Below are 25,664 nucleotides of genomic sequence, written 5' to 3'. Positions count from 1 at the left end.
GTTTAAACACTACAATCGAATCAAATCATTCATTCATTCTCATCTGACTCTAAGAAAACCACATTTTATTGAAGCGAGTAACTCAAGCGTCTTTTAAAAAAGCAAACTCCAAACGCTGATCTATGAAACGATGCTCAGTCAGCGTGGTCTGCGTGTAAACACTGCATCTGCATTTCTGCACACGTAAATATCAGCCTGATCAAGGGGTTTCCCTGTGCGGCCGACATCTGGAAGTCATCGGGAATCGACTACGCTCTCCTGTGAGAACGGGTTTGATGACCAACAGAAAGAGTTTCTTTCCTGCTGCCCTTCTGGGAGGAAATCCACAGGTAGGGCCATGATGACTCGATGGCTGATAACAGTTGACTTATGCCTAGTTCAGACTGCGTGATTTTAGCCCCGATTTTGGCTCGCCGACAGGTTTTGAGAAATCGCCGACAAATGCCTGAAATCACAGGCAAATCGCTGCTCATGCACGTGAGTGACAATCACACAGTATGACCTATCAAAGACGCGATCTGAGAGAATCACCGATGAGTCGCCGATGCCTGTGAGATATTTGGCGTGCTGAATATCTGGAGCTGTCGGCGATTCAAATCATGCCGTGTGAAATGAGTTTTGACTGAAAATAACATCAGCGATCACCTACAGCCAATGAGAGAGCAGCTTTCACTTGTGTGAGTGTGTGTGTGTACCTGCTGCAGGCCAGCGGGAGGCTGGGGGAGAAGTTAAAAGCGATCTTTTTCGGTTTATTTGGACCCACGAAATGGAGGAAAAACTAGTGGAGGTTTGACAGGACTCAGGAGCAACCGTGTCTGTTTGAAATTTCATACAGAAAGAAATTAGTTTATTATCAACGTTGAGGAGAAATGGCTAATTTCCTTTAAACCCAGGTGAGCAAACATGTACATGTTCTACCCCATTAAAGGCTTCTTCCTCATTTTGTAGTTATGAGAACGTAGTTTGGACGAAGTTGTCGGTGATTCTTCCTATAGTAAAGTCATGCAATCTGAAAGCCCCTGTCGCCGATCCATCTTGCAGTGTAAACAAAGCAGCGACGAAACACTAGCCCAGATAGTCATGTGAAAACATCTGTGACACGACTAGTTGGAAAATCATGCAGTCTGAACTCGGCATTAGAGCTACCAGTACAATCAGAACACACTCTCTGGTATAAAAATGCACTCGACTGTTAATGACTGAAAATGAATTAGGCAAATAAAAATAAATTAAAAAATGACTCTGAATGTGGTGTTTAAGGAAAAATTGACAACAAAATACTTCACCAATATCGGACAGAAAGCGGTATGTCTAATATGCCAAGAAAGTATAGCTGTTTTGAAACCACAACCTAAGGGGGTGCTCACATCGAACATTCATTTACGTTCCAAACACGCAAGATGCACCGCGCTGCATTTTTGTTGACAAGCAAGAAAGTAGCATGGTGCACTTTTTTAATGTTGTTAGTCAACGACTGAATCAGCTGGGTATTATGCGAGATTGTTGCTGTTGATATTAATATAACTTTATTTTCAGGCTCATTGTTTACATTAACACACTCATAATAACATGACTTGGAATAACAAAGACTAAGATTCATCTTTCATTTTATGTCATAGTTTTATGATTGATATGAGCATATTAATACAAGCTCAAATGAGATTGCTGTGAATTTGACTGAAATTATATAATAATTCTGGTTTAATGTATTGATTTTCCATGCATACATTCACTTAAAAAAGTTCTTTAATCAAAGATGTGTGGTTTTTATCAATTGATCTGTATATTCTGCAGTGAGAATTATTCATTCATTTATTCATTTATTAGTCCCTTTATTAATCCGGGGTCGCCACAGCGGAATGAACCACCAACTTATCCAGCTAGTTTTTACGCAGCGGATGCCCTTCCAGCCGCAACCCATCTTTGGGAAAGCAGTGAGAATTAGATTATTGTAAATTTGACTGAATAGTAAACTTTAAAAAACTTATATAAATAAATTATTTTTATGTGTAAATATGAGATTTGTTCTATCAGTCATTATCTTTTCTATTCTCCACTGTAAAAACGATCACATTATTGTTATGAATATTATTATATCGTTTTATGATGATTGAAGAGTAAATATAAATAGCAGTGCAAATTCATTTGACTTGTAAATTTGACTCAATAACTATTTAAAAAGCTGTTTTGTGTTAATGTGACCTGTTTCAGTCTGATATTACATGTTCCATGCATACTGCCACTATAAATAAAAGTTATTTTTTGAAGGATTTGACATGTGGCCCTTGATGTGGCCCTCGGATCTAAAAAGTTTGCCCACTGCTGGACTAAGCCAAAGGAAAATAAATGAATGAAGTAGAAATTTTAAGAAATGGCTTCTTAATGATCAACATTGGGAACACTAAGCTTTGTATTTTTATTGGTATGGCCTTCTAGCTAAGGAACCATTGATAAAAAACTAGTCTTAGGGCTAATTTGGGAAAAATTAACTAAATGTACAATGTCCTGTGTTGTGTGATAAATAAACTGAAATTTGTATTTCATTAGCCCTCCTGTTGATTAATAAATCAAAAATTATAAATGCATAACCCCAATCTAACACAAACACATAGACAAACACACACATACACACACACACACACACACACACACACACACACACACACACACACACACACACACACACACACACAAGCACGCACGCACGCACGCACGCACGCACGCACGCACGCACGCACGCACGCACGCACGCACGCACGCACGCACACACACACACACACACACACACACACACACACACACACACACACACACACACACACACACACACGTGTTCCTATATCCCTGTGGGGACTCAACAGTATATTCTCTCCCCCACTACACCTACAACCCATCTTTACATTTTCAAAATACTTCATTCTGTGAGATTTACCCATGTTTACCTGTGGGGACTTCAACTTTCAAGTCCCCATGAGTCTGTGTGCATTCAGGTTTACGTCCCCACTGGGATATAAAAACACACACAAGAATGAGGGAAAACCTAAATGTTCAGAGTTTGTGATGAAGATGAGGTTATTTCTTTATGGAACATAGATTTGAGGATTTACATAAAATGTAGCCACTTTATTTTAGAGGTTTAGGGAAGGCGAGACATTTCTGACCCAAAGGGCGATTGGTGTATACAGAATTCAAGCACAACACGAGGGTCAATAGAAGTTTCTCAGTAAAGGTGGGTGAACATTTCCAGAGAAATATTTTACCGACCGGTGGAGTTCCCCAGGGCTCTGTTTTGGCTGTAATTTTCTATTTATATAGTCCCCCTTGAATCAATTTTTAGTCAAATATGGTCTTCTCAATGTTGTGTATGACACTCAGGTTTATTTGCCAGTCAATCTAAACTCCGTGGGTCTTGAATCCCTCAAGGCCTGTTTGACTGAGGTGAAGGCCTAGCTGTGTTTACTTTGAAATCTGAATTAATTACTTTCACCCCATCTGAATCTCCCTAAAATTGGACTCCATTATACAAGAGCTGTTATCTTTAAGTCTAGATTTTTTAAAGCCATTCGTCTGGTATGAGGTGTGAACTTTTCTCATCTGTTGTTGTCTGTTTCCCTTTTTGTACATTTGTTGGAAAGCACATCAGACAATAAAATTTGGTACAAAATTGTGCTATATAAAGCTGTCATTGTCATGAACACAAGCTGCTGTAAGCTGTTATATTTGCTGTTGTGATTCACTGGGACAGGGTGGGAACTGTCTGTGTTGAAGAAAAGGTTTTGTGTTTCTTTTAAATTATCACAGACATGATGAGACGCTCTGGATGTGGTTAGAGAGACGCAGTTCTTTGTAAACATGGGGAAAAAGTTACTTATAAAAGACTTGAGGGAAAGACATTGGTGAGGGGGGCTACTTGCATTACAATCATGCATTATTTATTTTACAAAGGTAACTCAGGCCCTGTTTAGTTTGAAAAAGCATAAGTTTTGCTACAGTTCCTCTATCCGTCCACACTACGGCGGAGTTTGAGAGCAGAAAACAGAGCGTTTTGGTAACGCTGAAGAGGCTGTTTTCATTCTAAAACACTGCTGCTGCGTCTCAGTGTGGATGGGGGAAAACGGAGACATCTGAAAACAAAGGCGGGGCTGCAGACATTCGCCTCTCTGATTGGGGCTTAATCCTCAATATTAAGTAGCCCAACACACACAGTTCAGTCTCGCATTCTCTCCGTGTAAGATCAGACTTTGCAAGTTTGACATGAAAAACAAACTCCCGAGTGTCATTTATAAAGTCATTCACATCACCCTGGCTATGCTTTTTCACTGTCTTAACAATCAAATGAAAACATGATGTGAGGAACTGCTGTTTTCATTTTGATATTAGCAACTTAAAAGACATCAAAAATGTTGAGGCGTCGTGTTGCTGCTTAATATGAGCGTAATCTTCATGAATATTTATAACGAGACGGCTGCCTACTTTCGTTTTCAGTGAAAATACGAAACATACCCCAATTTTCACTAAATATCAGCATTAATAATCAATAATGGCCATTTTAAAAGTATAACGTACAATAAGTTTATACAATAGAGAAAAAAAGGCAAGCAATGTCCGCGGTTACATTGATTAGGATATTGACCTCGCTTATCCTTGCGCTCAGCCAAAACACGTTACCTGAAAACCAGTAATAGATTCAAGAGACCAAAGTCGGGGAATATGTTGTTGATATAGACAACAAGATGAATTATAGATCACCTTTAACAAATATAGTGAGATTCAGTGGCGTAGCGGACGGGCCCGCAGGGCACGCACCGCGGGGGGCCCCATGTGATTAGAGGGCCCCGCGTCATCACGATTTTCAATAATTGAAAATCCGGCAACCGCAATAATCAAACTCTTCTGTGGTCTGTGGTCGGAACCAAAGTTCACAGGTCTGTGTTCTCTGAACACCTCGCAAGCGGTGGACTACTTCATTCTGATTGCTTGCTGAACTGCGTCATAGCTCATACCATAAAGTTGACTTGATATCAACTCTCCTCGACGCCCACACCAGAGAAGACGCGCCGCGCTGTTCCTCACCACTGGTTCTCATTGAAATAAATGACTTCTATTACTTTGACGCTCTCGCGGCTTTCGGTTTGTGATCGCTCCTCAGTTTGTCAAGACTTCCCCACGTTGTTGTCCACCCCGCCTCCATTTCCCGCTCCTTAGTTTGTGATCCCTCCTTAGTTTGTGATCGCTCCTCAGTTTGTGATCGCTCCTCAGTTTGTGATCGCTCCTCAGTTTGTGATCGCTCCTCAGTTTGTGATCGCTCCTCAGTTTGTGATCGCTACTCAGTTTGTGATCGCTCCTCAGTTTGTGATCGCTCCTCAGTTTGTGATCGCTCCAAAGTTTGTGATCGCTCCTCAGTTTGTGATCGCTCCTCAGTTTGTGATCGCTCCACAGTTTGTGATCGCTACTCAGTTTGTGATCGCTCCACAGTTTGTGATCGCTACTCAGTTTGTGATCGCTCCACAGTTTGTGATCGCTACTCAGTTTGTGATCGCTACTCAGTTTGTGATCGCTCCACAGTTTGTGATCGCTACTCAGTTTGTGATCGCTCCTCAGTTTGTGATCGCTACTCAGTTTGTGATCGCTCCTCAGTTTGTGATCGCTCCAAAGTTTGTGATCGCTCCTCAGTTTGTGATCGCTCCTCAGTTTGTGATCGCTCCACAGTTTGTGATCGCTACTCAGTTTGTGATCGCTCCTCAGTTTGTGATCGCTACTCAGTTTGTGAAGGCTGCGAAGACCCCATTGAGCTTGGAAAATATGGAAATCTGTATTTATACAGAAGAATCACATCCCTGATTGTGTTAAATGCATAGACAAAAAAAATTGTTGTTAAAACTAGTATTTCTAAAAATTTGTCCTCTTAAGGCAAGTCACTCTGCGGCCATCTTTGAAATACCTCTCGGGCAGTATGCTCGGGCATTCTGTCTGAATGGGGAAACCTCAAATTCTCCAAAAGTGTTTGCCCAACTTACAATTACATTACATATTTGGAATCACGACTAAAATTAAACAACAACTGTCTCATAAGTTTAGTTTATAAACGTTCAAATCAAACAAAATTGACTTATTTTCAGGTTGCCCAAGCTACTTGAAAGGAACGAGATCACGACACCAACCTCAATTACAGCTGTTCTACACATGATCATCCTCTGGATAATGATCGTCTGATCGCGCTGCTCTACTGAGGTAATCCACAACTTGGTCTTAATGTTGAATCTCCTCCAGAAATGACAGCGACTCTTTGTTTACTAGTTTGTGGGCGTTTGAGTAGCTGCTGTCATGTGATGTGCGTTTAACAGGACGGACTGCACCTCATATTCATTTCATACGGATTACAAAACCAAAAAAGGGTGCGCGACGTATTTGAGGACCGGGAGGGAGACGCTCGATTTCCAGGAGATTATCACTTGTTTGTTGGCATACGGGAGTCTCTGTGCATTTGCAGGAGACTCATGAAACTTCCGGGAGACTTGGAATGTCTGGATTGACCTCCCGCCCTACTCATAATTCTCTCTTTATATAGCCGTATGCCTGTTACATTTCCATTAAACACTGTGATATAGCCGGGCTTGGATCGTATCGCTTTCTCACTACAATCGATCTGCTCCAGAGTTCATTTCAATCGAGCCAAGACCACCTCATTCAGGCGATCTCGGACCATTTGTTTTGGCGCGGATACGAGCGCGATTGCTGGATTCACATATGCCAAATGAACCACGCTAACTGGGCAAACGAGACAGGTTCTGAAACAAAAGTCTAGGGCTGCGTCCGAAACCGCCTACTACTCAGTAGGTACTGCATTTGAATGTAAACGTACTACTCGGCCGTTATAAAAGTACGTTCTATACAGTATGAACATGAAAAGTATGAATGGAATTCGGACGTACTACATCCGCAATTTTGTCATGGTCACATGACCTACCTGCGTCAATTGCGTCGCTTTACTCCCATTCATGAATTCGCTCGCGGGGCATCATGGGATAGCGCAGCATGCATGGGATGCGCACTCTAGAATCTCGCTGGAAGTAGTAAGTCATCCGGGTACGTCTCGCATACTGATTTTCGAATTCTATGAATTTGGACATACTACTCGGCTCGCATACTGATTTAAGCGTACTATATAGTATGGAAGTATGCGGTTTCGGACGCAGCATAGGTGTGAAAGCACCCTAAGTGTACAGTATTTAAGCTAGATTTTAAGTAGAGCAGCTAATAGCTCACATTTTTCAAGTTGCTTGCTCAACACTGTTAAATTGACAAGACCTTTAACAACTCATTCGACTTACAAAAGATGAAAATTGGCCAGCCTTACTTTGTTGCTCTTAACAAATGTGCGTTAACAGCACTAAAACATTTGACATGCACTTGAATAAAAAAGTGTCCAAATGAACAGCAGACCTGAACGCACGATTCTTGAACTGAATAAACAAATGCAGTCTGCCTCTTTTCAGCCTTTAGAGGAGAGATGCTTTAAAAATGGGCTTTATTAGAGCAGATGTCATGGCACAGAGTCTCACCATCTGTGGACAGCAGCGATTGTGTGGTTTGTTTGAGGGGGGGGGAATGTGGCACTGATTCTTGTTTCTCTTTAGTGACTTGTACTTTGCCTGCTGGGAAGCTGCTATTGGTGAATTTCTTGATGGCCACAGAGAGCCTTTAACTGGCAATAAAAAAGGCCATTTGCTCTTTGATTCCTCCAGAGATGCTGGCAGAGAGATGGACACACTGGCATGCAAGGTGCTGGAGGTCTGAACACTGAATGTGTTCATGATCCTCACTCATTAGTGATCTTGCTCTCACACCTGCTCTATATGCACGCTACAGTTCGAACAGCATTTGTGCTAGTTTTATAGAAGATGCACTGAACTGATCAGATGTGAAAAACATTTAGAGAATGTTGGAAAAGATGATAAACTCCAAATATGTGCTGCAAACAAACTTTACCAACAAAGAAACTAAACCAGCCAGCCAACCAACTAGAAACAAACCAAGCCAACCAACCAACTAATCAGAAAACAATACGCTTATTTCACGCGGCCGCCATTTAAAGAACCAAAGCGAGGCTGCGGTGGGAAGAAACCCAGAAGTATAAGACCAGCACTGTAAACATTGCAGTAACATGCCGTGTACTATAAACCTCCAGCTGTTGCAGAGATTTCAAAATGCAGAAATGGTGTAAACATCACTTTAATATTATACAGTAAGCTTATTTTAAACAATTAAAAGCAATTTAGCATCAAACAAGATCACAATCTCAGTGATGTGCTTAAGTGTCCTCCTAGGCTTCAGCTCATGGCACTAGTTAAACACCATGAGGACGCTTTCCTGCTTCAGTCTATGTAACCCAGTGAGTGATAAACACTGCAGCACACCCTCGAGTTGTCTGTAATAGTGTTGTCCTGGAACTGAAGTTTTAAACCCGGCTATTTCCCCGCTAATATGGAAGCGCTGCTGAGCGCGGATGACTCGACTGATCTTGACGGCTGCTTCGCGCTTCAGTCTCCGTGTATCTGTGTTTGGTTTGCGCTCAGTTTACCGCTCTTCACCCAGTGCAAACACAGATACACGGACTGGAGCGCGAAGCAGCCGTCAAGATCAGCCGAGTCACCAAGCAGATCGCTCTGCCCTTCTGTGTTTGTGCTCAGTATACAGCGGTGGATGAACAGATGACCTTCTCGGCCAATCACAATCATTTCTGTTGAGCACTGGTGAACACAATGGCAAATCAGCGCTGTTTCAAGAAAGCCATCAACATTGCCTTAAATGTTGGCGCGAAATTGCCAGTTTTTTCTTTTAATTCAGTATCGTGACGAGTTTAATACAGTGAAAGAATCAGTTTATTAACTCGAGTTTGATAAATGGCATCTAAAACGTGTGTTTGGAAAAGAAAACGTTTGCTAACTAGTGCCATTTCCCTTAACTTAGCTGAAAATGAGCTCTGATATCCCTTTTATTTTCAACATTCATTCAGATCGGACCTTCGGGTCACCTGGAAGGAGGAGAAATTATAAATTTATGTCACTTTATCTTCGCTGATAAGATATTTAGCAAAGTACACAACATTCCTATGCAACTCCCAATGATACTATTGGAGAATTATAGAGGAACTTTTATTATGTAATCACTATATAATCACTGTATAATCTGCCACTATTAAAATACTGTTAAAACATATAGAAATACATTCAAGGGATGCAGAGCAAAACACACAGAAGTAAACAGCGGTGAAGTAAGACCATTCAGACAGCATATGCAACATGTATTGATGTATTGACCATGACAAAAACAACTTAAAAACAACTTTGCTCAACCTGGATGGCAATATCATGCATAGGGAGAATCATTTAAAAAGTGTTGAAATATGACCTTTAAGATGTGCAAAAACAGAAAAACATACAGCTATCAATATAAAGGCTAGAATCCTATTGGAGCCTGGAAATAACGTGATGCTCATGCTTCACCACTGTTTCATGATGACTATAGGAAAAACCTGTATATAAACTGTGGGTTTTGGAACATTTGTAGGAGAGAGATCGATCGACCAACTCTGCTGTAACAATAAACCTCTTCAACTTGACAACTTTGAAGACCTCAGCCTCTTTTTTGAAACTTAGAAGATGTTTGTCGAGATCCAGCGCAACTTTCCACAACAATACTTCCGTGTTTCTTCCCACCGCAAGCCTCGATTTCGCTTTTGAAAATGGAGGCCGCGTGAAATCAGTCTATGGGTAAACCACCACACAGACGCACTACCACAACTATCTTTACTGGGGGCTTCCAATAGACGTAAATATGTTTATACTGTACAGACTGTACATTTCTGTATATTCTGTCTGTTTTACATTTTCACGTCGGAACTTGCGACCTTAGTTGGCTAACGATGGTTTTGGGAAACGCACCCCTGGATGGGAGACTGCATGAGAAAGGGTGCACTCACACTATGCTATCCGAACCGTGCCCAGGCGCGCTTCCCCCGATTCATTTGAGAAGTGTGAGTGCTCTGAATCTGGCTCAGGCGCGGTTCAGTTGGCTGGCCCTGACCCGGTTGGAAGAGGTGTACCAGAGCGTGGTATACTCGTAGTGTTAGTGCAAAGCGTGCCTGAGCTTGAAACTAATGCGTGGTATTGTCCTGCCCCTCCTCCACTGTGATTGGACGGCTAGCTCGAAAGGAGCACTGGTGATTTTATTATTTCTAATAATAAATAATTACTAATATAATAAAAGGATTGCTCATTTCTAATTTATAGTCTAATATAGTAGTCGTAGTACTAAAAAAAAATCAAGCCTTACGGAGCAATAATAACAATACTTTGCATCAAACAAAAACACAAATCAACGTAGCCACAATAAATAGCCAACAATCGTACATTGTATAATTTATATTATATATTTACTACTTTTAGAGCTTGAAACTGTCTGTGAAAACCAACATGAACATTTTTCAGAGCATGCTTTTGAGTTGTGGATCGACATCACAGAGAGCAAATAACTGGAGTATTTTGGGTCTGAACGGCTCCTTTAATGTCGTCTGCCACATAAAACGAGACTCATTCATGATACACCGCCGCTAATTTGTGTCACGTTCATGAAGAACGTTCCAGCTTTCTCTGAGGCACAAAATGAAGCGTAATTAGCCGAGGCATTCAGAGCCACACAGCTGTTTATAAAGCTCATTCCAGCAACAGAATGAAGAGATTTCAGCTGGATTTCACTTGTCTGGTGTAAAGTGGTGTATGTGATCTTATTAACTATGGAGCCAGAAATATGGCAAAATTATTAGAATTTTAATTCCATATGGTTTGATTTATACACAAGTGTCAATTACTCTTCCCTGAACCCAGAAGTCTGACCTCTGACACACAAAATTCCATAAAAAATAAACAAATAAAATGATTAAATAAATTAAATCAAACATTAAATAATAAAAAAATAAATAAAATACTAATATAAATAATTGATTAATTAATTAATATTATTATTAATAATAATAATAATAATAATAATTAATTCAATTCAACTGTTTATTGTCATGTGCACAGTAAGGAAACACGTCTCCCTGTACAATGAGATTCTTACTTTGCCGTCCACAGTGAAGTCATACACACAACATACACATCATACACAACATACACATAAATACACATATATACACAGAAGTGACTGAAGTATGATTATAAAATGTAAGTATATAAATATCTATGAAAGTAAACAATATATAAACCTGATTTGAGTAATGAAACCGATGTAAACAATGTACAGTGTTTTTTTTTTTTTATTGTGCTTATTATGCAAAAAGTGCCTAGTGCAATTGGCTTATGTGCAAAAAAAATAAAATAGTGCAAAATGGGATGGAGTATGTAGTGTTGTACTGAGCAGAAAAAGAGACTGTTATGTACGTTGGTTATCTGTTTAGAAGTCTGATAGCTGATGGGAAGAAAGAGTTCTTGAGTCTGGCAGTCCTGCATCTCACACTCCTATACCTCCGCCCTGAGGGTAGGAGTGTGAATAATCCGTGTTGTGGGTGAGTGGGGTCGTTCAGGATGGAGGCAGTTAATTAATCAAATAAAAATAATAATATAATTAATTAAAAATAGTTACTAAAACTATCATGTTTATTTAAAAAAATAAAAAAATAAAAATGTAAAAATAAATAAATAAAAAATAGTTACTAAAACTATTAATGTTTAAAATGTGTTGAAAAAATTCTCATTAAACAGCATTTGGGAAATGTTTGAAAGAATTTAAATAAAATAAAGAATAAATAAACAAATACATAAATAAATAAATAAATAAATAAGCATAAATTGCATAAATTAAAAAAATAACAAAAATTAATAGATAAAAATATATACATAAATTAAAAACAACAAAATAAATAAATATTAAAATTCCATAAATAAAAAAATACAAAAAAATAATAATTCAAATTAAAAAGTAAATAATGAATAAATAAAATAGATAAACAAAAATGCTTATATAAATAAATAAAAATGAAATAAATAAATACTATAATAAATAAATAAAATAGATAAAATACTAAAATAAATACATAAAAATAAATAAATAATAAATAAAATAAATAAATAAAAAATAAATTAACAACTTTATAACAATAAAAAATAAATAGATAAAAAAATATTAATATAAATACATACATAATGAAAAACAAATAATAATAAATGAAAACAAATGAATAAATAACGATGAAATAAATAAATAACAATGAAATAAATGAATAAAGGCGCCACGGAGAAGGAGTGGGTAGCACGATCGCCTCCCAGCAAGCCTGTCAGGCTTTATTCTGTGAGAACAACCAGTTAACATACCTTATAATTTTGCCATACAGTATATCTTATAACTCCATATACTAAACCTTTTTAGCCAAGATCTGCATGCCACAGAAGTCTATTAACATTTGGAAAGTCTTACCATGGTGGCAGAACCTGCTTCATAACAGAATGAGCAAACACATCCAATAAAAACTCTCAGTGTCCCTCAACACCTGACACACAAACCATCTGGCGCAAAGGCACCATTCTGTCATAGACCACCGCGGCCTGCAAACGTCATCCATCTGAGCATATACAGAGCAGTCGCTAACACTAGGAGACTACACACACTTTTAAACATTTACTCGGTCACACAAACACTCTTGTTTTTCAGCAGGTTTTAAAAAGACCCTCTTAAATCTCCATATCCCAGCATAACGTCAATACAGTATGAAGCCAAACTGTCTTTTGTACAAGTCTGCCAACTTAAGAAACTAAGGGCTGTGTTCAAATGCCAGTGTGCCGCATGTCTATCTACTGTCTAATTTGGCAGCTCATTTCAAAGAGAGTTACAGTGTGGCTCAGTTAATAAATCAATTCAATTAAACACACAGCTCTCCTCATGGAATACACTAATCAGCACACAAAAATCAACAAACACTGGGCTATTTTTATATTTATCAATATTTTACAGTAAAATATCAGGAGAAATTAATATGTTTTTCCCTGTAATACTCAATTCATCAGGTAAAACCATTTAAAAGTGATATAGGCTACTTTTTTTCTTTTCATGTTACATTCCACGATTTTCACAGAGTAGATTATGATTAATAATTCATCTGACTTTCCAGGACTATGAAAAAAAACAACCTGAAAACAAATAAAGCAACTGGAATAAAAAAAAACTGGGCTGAAAACAACTAGCAAATGAATAAACACACCAATAAAACCAAGTAAATCAGAAAAAAACAAAACAGAAAGACGAATAAACCAACTAATAAACTGAAAACAGAAAGCAAACTGTAAATAAAGGAAAAATAAAACAATAATACGTAATCTACCCAATTTGGGGGTGTGAGGAAAATTAACCAACTAACTGATAAATCAACCAGAAAACAAACAAACCAACTGGAAAACAAAGAAACCAACCGACTAACGGCCAGAAATCAATTAACAAACAGAAAATAGGAAACTAACTGTACAACAAACAAGTAAACAAAAAACAAACAACAACAAAAAAAACAAGAATACAAACTAACAAGAAAAAAAAATTACCAACAATAACAATTAAAAAATAAATAAACCAACCAATTGCAAACCAATTAATTGATAAATCAACCAGAAAATAAACAATTTAATTACAATACCAAACAGAAAACAAACTAACCAACTGGTAAACAAATAAAACAAACCAATTAACTGGACAAATGACCAAAAAACAAACAAACCAATCAAGAAGATGCCTGGAAAGCAAACAAACCAATCAGAAAACCAACTGAAAGACGAACCAGCCAACTATGAAACCTGACTGAAAAAAAATAATAACTACAGTAATTAACTGACCAGAAGACAAACAAAGAAACTAATTAACTGACCGTAAAACAAACTTACCAATCAGAAAACCAACTGCAAAACAAACAAATTTAGCAATTAACTGAATAAAAATTACCAGAAAACAAATGAATCAATCAGAAAAACTACTGAAAACAGACAAAGCAATTAAGGAATAAACAAACTGATTAGTTGACTAAAAACCAACTAGAAAACAAACCAACCAATCAGAAAATTGACTGAAAAACCTAAACTAATTGACTACAAAAATGACAGAAAAACAAACAAACAAACCAATCAAAAAAACTGCAAAAAAAACTAAACAAAACAAAGCAAAAATCAATTGGGATAAAAAGATCACCAAAAAAAAAACTATCAGACAAACAAACCAACTAATTAACTAGAAAAGCAATCAGAAAACAAACCAACCAATCAGGTAATTGACTGGAAAACAAACAAACCGTCTAGTTAACTAGACAAATGAATAAACAAATAAACCAATTAACTGAGCTAATGACCAGAATACTAATATGGAAACAAACCAATCAGGAAACCGACTGGAAAACAATAGAAACAAACCAAAACTACTGGAAAACAAGCAAATCAACCATACAAATGAAAAATAACCAAGAAAACCTCCAACAAAACAAACTAACCAAATGGTAAATAAATAAAACAAACCAATTAACTGGACAAATGACCAGAAAACAAACAAACCAATCAAGAAGATGCCTGGAAAACAAACAAACCAATCAGAAAACCAACCAGAAAACAAACAAACCAATCAATAAATTTACTGAAAAACCAACCAACTAGCTAACTAGACAAGTTAACAGACAAATTAACTAATTAACTGAACAACTAACTGGAAAACAGAAACAAACCGATTAGAAAAACAACTGGAAAACAAACCAACCAACTAATTAACTAGAAAAATGACCAGTCAACAAACAAACCAATCTGAACACTGACTGGAAAAAAATAAAGCAGCTACAGTAATTAACTGACCAGAAGACAAACAAAGCAACTAATTAACTGCCCGGAAAACAAACTTACCAATCAGAAAACCAACTGGAAAACAAACAAATTTAGCAATTAACTGAATAAAACTTATAAAAAAAAACAAATAAATCAATCAGAAAAACTACTGAAAAACAAAGCAAATAAGAAATAAACAAACTGATTAATTGACTAGAAAACCAACTAGAAAACAAACCAACCAATCAGAAAATTGACTGAAAAATCTAAACTAATTGACTACAAAAATGACAGAAAAACAAACAAACAAACCAATCAAAAAACTGCAAAAAACTAAACAAAACAAAGCAAAAATCAATTGGGATAAAAAGATCACCAAAAAAAAAAACTATCAGACAAACAAACCAACTAATTAACTAGAAAAGCAATCAGAAAACAAACCAACCAATCAGGTAATTGACTGGAAAACAAACAAACCATCTAGTTAATTGGACAAATGAACAAAGAAATGAACCAATTAACTGAACTAATGACCAGAATACTGATATGGAAACAAACCAATCAGACAACCGACTGGAAAACAATAGAAACCAACCAAAACTACTGGAAAACAAGTAAATCAACCATACAAATGAAAAATAACCAAGAAAACCTCCAACAAAGGATGGATGAGACTGTGGGAAACCATGAACGAATCACCCAGGAACAATAACACTGATACAACAACTACAGAATAAAAACCATCACCAAATAATCTCCAAAACAGGGAGTATTTCAGGACAAACACAACAGGTTTTCTCAGGACTGGCTCAATGCAAATCGAAACCATTCATAGGATTTTTATGGTACAATTATGGAAGCCACTGAGAAAGTACTGGCAAACCAGGAGATGAAATGATACACGTTTTCTAATAATGAATAAAAAAGTGCCTGAGACACAAGCACCAAGGGGGGCTCTAGCTGGAATAAACGCAAGACACATGGAAAAAGACCAATGATTTCCTGAAAATTGAAGAGGATTCTGAGAAACTGGCTTCTGTCTGCAGGGATGGAGAGAACGCTGCGTCCAGGATTGTGTGAAATGGACACCAGAGAGTAAGACAAGCGGAATATTCACTGACATTTTTATGCAACGTCATTCATTTAGCTTTTCCCAAGAAACTGTTGGAGAGCATATATCTATATTTATATTGAGTTATTTATGTTAAGGTTTATACAGGCAGAAAGTCGCAGGGGTTTATGGGTGTCATGCAGAGATGGAGAGTGAGGATCTGTGAATGTGATACCTGGATCTGTGCTGCTGCTCCAGCGTTTTGCGTTTGGCTTGAGCCTCGAGTTGCTGCAGGTGCCGATGGCGGCGTTTACGGCACGGAGCCACGTCTGTGATGTCATTCAGACTGTCATCCATCGGGCTGCATTCTGGCATCTCTGAGAGACAAAACATGGAGATGTTCATGGGCTCTAGCAGATGCGCAAAAGCCTACGGACAATTTAGCCTACCCAATTCACCTGTACCGCATGTCTTTGGGCTGTGGGGGAAACCGGAGCACCCGGAGGAAACCCACAGGGAGAACATGCCAACTCCACACAGAAACACCAACTGGCCGAGGATTGAATCAGCGACCTTCTTGCTGTGAGGCGACAGCACTACCTACTGCGCCACTGCGTCGCCCTGGCTGAGTTATAACCAAATAAAGGTCATAAATAACCCAACAAAGCACCAAATATTTAACCCAACTGGTTGAGTTATTAATAAATAACCTAATAAAGGTTAAACATAACCTAACAAAGCACCAAATATGTTTAACTCAACCATTGGGTGAAATGAATAACTCAGCGTTGTTTAGTGTGTAGATTTGTTTTAGTTTTTCTGAATTTAGCCACATTTTCTCGGACAGAAATGGTACGGACTATTTGTTTTGAGAACACAGTGCTCAGCATAAACGTAGAATAAATATAGCCAAAATATTTGGGTGCTTTTGAACTGTCTGATGAAGAGCCGTGTGCTTGAAGCGTCACATGCTTTGTGTCAGCCTTTTTCATTTAATAAACTTGTATGTTGGAGCTTTGGTGTTGCCGCCTTTTTGAATATATAAGGTGCTTTAAACTAATCAGTTTTATTAAACAGGTATATTCATTAAAATAAGAGTTTGATCACCGAACATCTTTAAGAATAGAAAGATAATACACTTAAATTCAAATGAGTTATTGCAAGAAAATAAAATTACAACAACAAATTAACTAAATTAGATTTTTTTTTTTTTGTATCTCTAGATTTTTTCTGTTTATTTAAATTTCGTTGCCTAACATACTAATTTGACTACCGTTTTTTTTTTTTTTTTTTTGTTGGATTAGTTACAGTTATGGATTTGGTAATGATTAATCAGATGAATATAGACAGGATTAAAATTGCAACCATTTTGGTGGCATATGCGCCTGAAATTTTATTTATGCGACCTCAAAATATAATTGGGAGCATTTGTGCGAGTGCATAAAATTGTTGTGTGTGACCAGTTTTTACTGCAAAATGTTCACCACATAGGGGGATTCGGGAGACATTCATGCAGAATGCATCTCTGCACTTGAAATGCAGCGCTCAGGAATGGTTTAAAACAGTTGTCATGTCAAATTGCTGCAGTAAACAAAGCAAAGTCCGTAATGCTTGCCCCGCCTTCGCACTCTTATTATTGGCCCACTGCTCTAGCACTGAAATATCAGCTGTCAATCACTCAGTCAATACCTTCTGGCTTGTGATGACAGAGAGAGCTACTACTGCGAAAAACTGTAAAGTGCTGAAGATGAGAATGAAGATAACACTGACAGATTTTGTTTTAGACACCATGGCATCTAAAGTTACAAATAATGACACATCTTACTAGTGATCATGTGCTGAATGTGAATAGAGAGTGGATAAAAGACTTCCGTTGGCTTCAAGTCCGCTATGAAAAGTCTGTGGGGTGGGATTTTCAGGTAACTGTTTGCCACATCTAGCACGAGAGCTTCAGTTTAATCCTTCATATAATCGCCAGATGCTGTCCGCCGTGCAAGTGGCAGCTATATGTCAAATTTAACATCACGTACACCATCGCAAACAGGCTTACACTGAGTGAACTAACATCGCTGCTCATGAAAAGACAGCTATGGCTATTAACACAACGTATGCATATAATAAGGTACAGTATATGTCAAAAGCATCAGTGCAATATCAGACAGCACCCGTGAGAACAGCACAGTTATATCGTTAACAGATTCATTCATGTCCAGCAGTGTGTGCAGGGCCGATGAGCGCTCCGTGTATCTTTTGCTCACTCAGTTATGTTATAAAAATCTATTGTCTTGTGATAACGGGATTTCATAGAGACATATTTTCCTCACGCTTGCATATATATTTTTTTGCTTATTAGTTTAAATACTGTTGATTTCAATTGCAATAAATATGCTTGTATAACACTTGTAGTAACGATGCTTATAATTGGTGGGTGCGACTAAATTTTGGCTGATGCGCCTACATTTTAAAAGTTAGGAGCACCGGTGCTACCAAGCAAAAAGGTTTATTTCGAGCCCTGCTATATAAATTTTTTATTCATTTAGAGATCTGTGAGAGGTGTACTCAATGATGCTGAGCACTGTATAGATATTATACAGATATTATAGATAGATAAATATATATTTTAATTAGAGGCATGTTTATTACTAATATTATATAATTATCTGAATATTTTTCTGTATTTCCATACTTTTTATTTCATTCATTCATTCATTTTCCTTCCATTAAATATTCCCTTTATTGATGGACTGTGGGGGAAACCGGACCAGCCAGAGGAACCCCACGCCAACACGGGGAGAACATGCAAACTCCACACAGAAATTCCAACCGACCCAGCGGAGGCTCAAACCAGCGACCTTCTAGCTGAGAGGCAATAGTGCTAACCACAGCCACTGCGCCGCTCTATTTAATTCAATTCCTCAGGTTTATTTAAAATGCATCAAGCAGTTTTTAATACTTTCTTCTAATTCATTCTATGAGCTCCATAGTCATCTGCTGCCAATATGATGCTTTCAGCCATTCAAAAAACAAAGCAGGAGATGATTTACTGATATTTGTGAATGTTTGCTTGTATAAATGACTCTGAACAGGATTAATGGAGGTTCTCGCAGGCTGACGGCCAAGATAGGATTCTGCGAACACAATCAGCATCATAAACGCATTAAAAACATGTCGAACATCAACATTCAGCATCTTACATGCAACAAAACAGCAGGACTGCGTCAGCCTCATGTGATACGACAGCATAGCACAGTGGGAGAATGCTCAAAACTGCAGTGAATTTCATCTGCTATTTGCATTTTGACAGTAGTTAGTGTGTAATGTCTCCACTGGTTTAACCCTCATACCACATTCAGCTGCATTCCCACTTATCAGAGAAGTAAAGCATGGATTTGACTCATTAAAAGAATTAAAAACACACACACAGTTTTACATTCGCGAGTCATTTTGACCCAGGCATGTATGGTGCACTGTTAGGTGTCAAAAATACAAATTGCAAAAATCAAAGCAGTGACTGTAAATCTTTTGTATATTATATTTAGCAGCAACATTAACTTGTGCAATTTGGGGATGAATTTAGTTGATAAACATGTAAATGGGGCGGCACGGTGGCTCAGTGGTTAGCACTGTGGGCTCACAGAAAGAAGGTCGCTGGTTCGAGTCCCATCTGGGTCAGTTGGCATTTCTGTGTGGAGTTTGCATGCTCTCCCCGTGTGGGCGTGGGTTTCCTCCTGGTGCTCCCGTTTCCGGCTATAAGTCAATTGAACAAACTAAATTGGCCTAAAGGGGCGAGGCAGTTGCGCAGTAGGTAGTGCTGTCGCCTCACAGCAAGAAGGTCGCTGGGTCAAACCTCGGCTCAGTTGCCGTTTCTGTGTGGAGTTTGCATGTTCTCCCTGCCTTCGCGTGGGTTTCCTCCGGGTGCTCCGGTTTCCCCCACAGCCCAAAGACATGCGGTACAGGTGAATTGGGTAGGCTAAATTGTCTGTAGTGTATGAATGTGTGTGTGGATGTTTCCCAGAGTTGGGTTGCGGCTGGAAGGGCATCCGCTGTGTAAAAACTTGCTGGATAAGTTGGCGGTTCATTCCGCTGTGGCGACCCCGGATTAATAAAGGGACTAAGCCGACAAGAAAATGAATGAATGAATGAATGTAGCATGTACACATGACAAATTTGATTTCTCCACGTACCACTAGAAGATAGCCGGCGTACCACTAGTGGGACACGTACCACAGTTAGAGAACCATTGATTTAACACATTCATAACCGCGCTCATGTATTACTGTCATGCTTAAAATAAAAAAACGCTGAATTTCATGATCTATAATCCCTAATCATAACTCCTGTACAGCAGTCCCACAACATTCTGACACTGGAATACCCTGTCAGAACAGTCTAGTGGCTGAGAATGGGCTGTTTACAGTGTCTGCTATAATGTTAATGTTGTTTTCGTGTGTTTACATTTATAAACATGGCCACTGTGTAAACACACAGTACAGTTACGATCTTATGGTCACATTAGATCATTATGATAACAAAATATACGCCTTCAGTGATCCTTCAGCATCCCTTACCAACAAAACATTCGATGTTAAAAGATAAACCAGCTGACTTTTTTCGATGTAAAGAATTGGCATTAAGAGGTCAAAATTGGACAAACTAGGGGGTGTGTGTGTCCTGAGAGGTTGAAAACCTCTAAACAGATACTACTATGAAACTACATGGGTTTAACTCACTATTTGGTGCAACAAACAACCAAACCACATTAAAGGCTTAAATTACGCTTCATGTAAAATCTCTTTAAGCACAAAAACATTCCCAAACACACACTCTGAAACACACACCACTGACTCGAGAAGGGAAACGGACAATAACTGAAGCTCAAAAGGCTCTGTCTGAGAATCTAAACCAAGACGAATCACACCTAGCAACCATACACTACAATTCACACTGTTTACAGCGTCACGTGACTGTGAAAGGGGCTTTTCTGACGGTGCTGCGCTTCACTTTTCTGACTCTGCAGGGTTTACACAGGGGGAAAAACAGAGGAATTGAGCAACTCGGACTAAATCATGTGGCGACTCCACCTCATTTCCCTTTCTGTGCCTCCAAACTGTGACTCAATGGAGCCCCCAAACACAGCCTGATGTCGAAATACAACAAACGCACACTGGGTTGCCAAGGAACAATTTTAGCAGATGACGTCATCATAGTTGGGTAAGCAACTTTTGTACTGAAAAAAAAAGATTCGGGATACCTATAGTGATGTTACGTCTCAAGCGGATTCAAATCATCCTTCAAGATGTTTAAAACATGATTAAAGGCCTGTCTTTTTAGTGAAGCATACATGCAATGCATCACATAACTGTAGGATGAGCGAGTGTGCTCCATGCAGGTGAGTGGGCTTGACAAACCACCTGCAAGAAACACTTGCCAGGAAGACAAAAAAAAATCATAAATAAATAAACAAAACATAAAACAAAACAAAAAAATTAAATAAAAAATAAATAAACAAAACAAAAAATAATCTAAAATTTTAAAAATAAAATAACAAAATATAAAAGCAAAATAATTAAATAAATAAAACAAACCAAAAATAATATAAAATGAAAAATAAAATAAAAAAAACATTAAAAAACTAAACTATAAATATATATATATATATATATATATATATATATATATATATATATATATATAAAATAATTATATTATATATATATATATATATATATAAAATAAAATAAAACAAAAAATAACAAAATAAAAAAAATTAAATGAAACAAAAATAAATAAATAAATTGAAACAAAACAAAAATAATATAATAAAATAACACAAATAACAAAAAACAAAATAAAACAAAACATTAAATAAAATAAAAAACATAAAATAACAAACCAAATAAAACAAAAAATATAACAAAACAAAATAAAATAGCAAAAAATTAAAATAAAATATAAAATAAAATAAAACAAATAAATAAAACATAAAACAAAATAAAACAAAACATAAAATAAAATAATTGATTGACAAAACATTAAACAAAACAAAAATAAAGCAAAAAAATAAAACAGAACAAAAAATAAAATTCGATAAACTTTAAATAAACAGATTCACCTTCTGTAGGAGGTTTTGGGTCGAGGCGTTTGGGTTCTGCTTCCTGTTCATCTTCCGTACTTCCTCCATAATCACTCTCTTCATCAGGACTCTTATCTGCTGCCGCCTCCACCGCTTCATGATCTTCACTATCTGCCTTTTTCTTTCTAAGAGAACAGAACAAGTACAACACGCACTGAATGCATTCAGATGACAAACTAACGAAAAAGTTTGTGTGAACAGGTTTGATGATGTGTTCATACGGTATACACTACAGTTTAAAATAAGATATTATTATTTTTAAATAAAAAATCTCATTAAGCACATGTACAGATATTTTTAAAATGCATATATTTTTAAATTCCTAAATTATACCTTACAAAAAGGGTATAAAAAAAGAAGGGCGGGGAGGGGGGTGGGGCAAGCGCGCTTCGGCACGGTTCAAGGCAACTGTACCTATTGTGAGTACGCCCTTAAACACATAAGCAGGATTTTAGAATGATTTCTGAAGGGTCATGTGACGTTACATGATACATTATGTGACAATATTGTGCCAAGTTGGTAGGACATCTAACTTTAAAAAGCCACAAATCACAAACATTTGAAGAACATCCGTTTAATAAATGATTGCATTAAAAAACAGGACCCCCTTTACTGCACCATACCCCCCCCCACCATACCACCTTAAAACAACAACCTTAAAACATTATGCAATTCTGAGTGTGCCTCACACAGGTGAATAAGCTTGACAAACCACCTGTAGAAAACACTCTCTCTCTATATCCAAAACAACTCCCCCTCCTTACTATCAAGCACTTAATTCTCTGAGCACTAGCAGTTCCTTTATATAATCAGCCCTTGTTGTTTGCTTTGCCTTCTCTTGTTGAATCGCTGAACACCTCCTCGATTGTGAGTAGATTTGGACAAAAGCATCTGCTAAATGCATTTTTGTCTTTAGTTATCAATAATTGTGAACAACACTCACCGGCCACTTTGTTAGGTACACCTTACTAGTACCAGGTTGGACCCCCTTTAGATTCAACAAGCTACTGGAAATATTCCTCAGAGATTTTGCTCCATGTTGTCATGATAGCATCACACAGTTGCTGCAGATTTGTCGGCTGCACATGCATGATGTCAATCTCCCGTTCCACCACATCCCGAAGGTGCTCTATTGGATTGAGCTCTGGTGACTGTGGAGGCCATTTGAGTACAGTGAACTCATTGTCATGTTCAAGAAACCAGTCTGAGATGATTGAACTTTATGACATGCTGCGTTATCCTGCTGGAAGTAGCCATCAGAAGATGGAGACACTGTGCTCATAAAGGGATGGACATGGTCAGCAACAATACTCAGGTAGGCTGTGGCGTTGACACCATGCTCAACTGGTACTAATGAGCCCAAAGTGTGCCAAGAAAATCTTCCTTACATCATTACCAGCCTGAACCGCTGATACAAGGCAGGATGGAGCCATGCTTTCATGTTTTTGAGGTCAAATTCTGACCCGACCATCCGAAATTCTGCAGAGCTCGGTTGTAACGAGTGCTTATTTGAGTCACTGTTGCCTTTCTATCAGCTGGAACCAGTCTGGCCATTCTCCTCAGACCTCTGGCATCAACAAGGCATTTGCGCCCACAGAACTGCCACTCACTGGATATTTCCTCTTTTTCAGACCATTCTTTGTAAACCCTAGAGATGGTTGTGCATGAAAATCCCAGTAGATCAGCAGTTTCTGAAATACTCAGAGCAGCACGTCTGCCAGCAACAACCATGCCACGTTCAAAGTCACTTAAATCCCCTTTCTTCCCCATTCTGATGCTCAGTTTGAATGGCAGCAGATTGTCTTGACTGTGTCTACATGCCTAAATGCATTGAGTTGCTGCCATGTGATTGGCTGATTAGAAACTTGCGTTAACAAACAGTTGGACAGGTGTACCTAATAAAGTGGCCGGTGAGTGTACATTACTCAATATTTGAAGTTGATAAAAAAATCATTTTTAGGACTACTCTGTCCAACTTCAACTGCTGACTACTGTAAACCTTCCTAATTTTAGAACAGATGTTTTGCTCATTTTAAGTTTGAATCATGAGCACAGACAGGAAAATGACTCAACACAAAACTGGAAGTGGAAATCAGCGTAATGCGATCATGGGATTACCTAACGAAATCGAATGTTTAATAACAGGAAAGCGGGGAAAAAGTGAGAGAAAGATCCTGATGAAATGTGGCGCTGGTCTTTTCTTTCTTCTTTACCTCGGTGATCTCTCCTCCTCAGCCTCCTCCAGCTCTCGGACCCTCTGCTGCAGGGCTCGGAGTTTGGCTTTCTTCTCATTGAGGACCAGCACAAAGCGGCTGTACAGGTCTCTCTCTAACGCCTCCTTTCCCTTCACGTATCGTTCCATCCTGAAAAACACAGAGAGATCTAAATAGCTGGCATGGACAGGAGTGGAAATGTTTAGTTGCGGGGGTGTTTGTATTACTTTGGTGGTTTTAAAGCAGATAAACACTCAACTAGGGCTGGGCGGTGTGACAGATCTCATTCATTCATTTTCGGCTTAGTCCCTTTATTAATCAGGGGTCGCCACAGCAAAATGAACCCTCAACTTATCCATAAAATGTTATACGCAGCGGATGCCCTTTTAGCAGCAACCCAACACTGGAAAACACCCACACGCTCTTGCACACACTCACATACACTACAGCCAATGTAGTTCATCAATTCCCCTACAGCGCGTGTGTTTGGACTGTGGGGGAAATCAGAGCACACAATAAAGGGAGAACATGCAAACTCCACACAGAAATGACCACTGACCCTGCCGGGGCTCGAACCAGCAGATTTCTTGATGTGAGGCAAATGTGCTACCCACTGCGCCAACCATGACAATGAACTCATATTACGAAATAAAGTTGAAGACAAAAATGATCAACCTACTGTACAAAACGTATGTATTCCTCTTAAATATTTCCCCAATATTTTCCCTAATAATTCATAAGTGCAAAGCAAGACACATTTTCACAGTGTTTCCTGTTATATTTTTCTTCAGGCAAAATCTTATTTTTTTTAGTTTGGCTAGAATAAAAGTTTAAATTATTAAAATGATGCATAATTATATATTTTTTGAAAATGTAAAAACTTATGAGGTCAATTTTATCCCCCTTGATTTTTTTTATCCGGCTACAGAACAAACCACAAATGTACAATGACTTGACAAATTATCCTAATTTGCCTATATTATCCTAATTAACCTAGTTAAGCCTTTACATTCCTCTGTAAGCAGAATCCTGCAAAATAACTAGTAAAAATTCTTCATCATGTCATTATGGCGAGGACAAACAAGAACACAGTTACTAGCAGGCCCACATGGAATCTGCACACGCAGAAATACAGAGTTTCTTGCAGGTTTTTAGTCCATCAGTGAGTCTATTTATTTACCTGTGTAAATGTTTATTTTTATTCAGATTCAAAAAAAAAAAAAGTCAAGTGCTATTTTGAGGTTTCCGCCTGGATTTTGCCTACTCAAACTTAAAAGCTTCCCAAATCCACATGCAGGGGTGCAAATGCAAAAGTTTGGTATCATTTTAAAGAAAACACTTATAATTTTCATAAAACACTTTTGAGAGTGATTAAAATAGTTGTATATGTTGTCTGTTTCATAATAAATTCCCTCAAAAAAGAG

At 37.9% G+C, this 25,664-nt stretch overlaps 1 protein-coding gene across 2 annotated transcripts in view; it reads right to left on the bottom strand.

Annotated features, from left to right (window-relative positions):
- xrcc4 (X-ray repair complementing defective repair in Chinese hamster cells 4) overlaps nucleotides 1-25,664 on the bottom strand; it is a 66,524-nt gene that overhangs the window by 10,401 nt on the left and 30,459 nt on the right. For both annotated transcript variants that reach the window (XM_009305682.3, NM_200786.1), the window contains 3 exon segments: nucleotides 24,241-24,390; nucleotides 22,007-22,152; nucleotides 16,130-16,271 (listed from right to left, as the gene is read on the bottom strand). In XM_009305682.3, the coding sequence (XP_009303957.1) occupies nucleotides 16,130-16,271; nucleotides 22,007-22,152; nucleotides 24,241-24,390 (438 nt within the window).

This window comes from Danio rerio, chromosome 10, assembly GCF_049306965.1.
Source record: "Danio rerio strain Tuebingen ecotype United States chromosome 10, GRCz12tu, whole genome shotgun sequence".
Taxonomy (NCBI): domain Eukaryota; kingdom Metazoa; phylum Chordata; class Actinopteri; order Cypriniformes; family Danionidae; genus Danio; species Danio rerio.
This window is presented reverse-complemented; position numbering and strand designations above follow the sequence as displayed.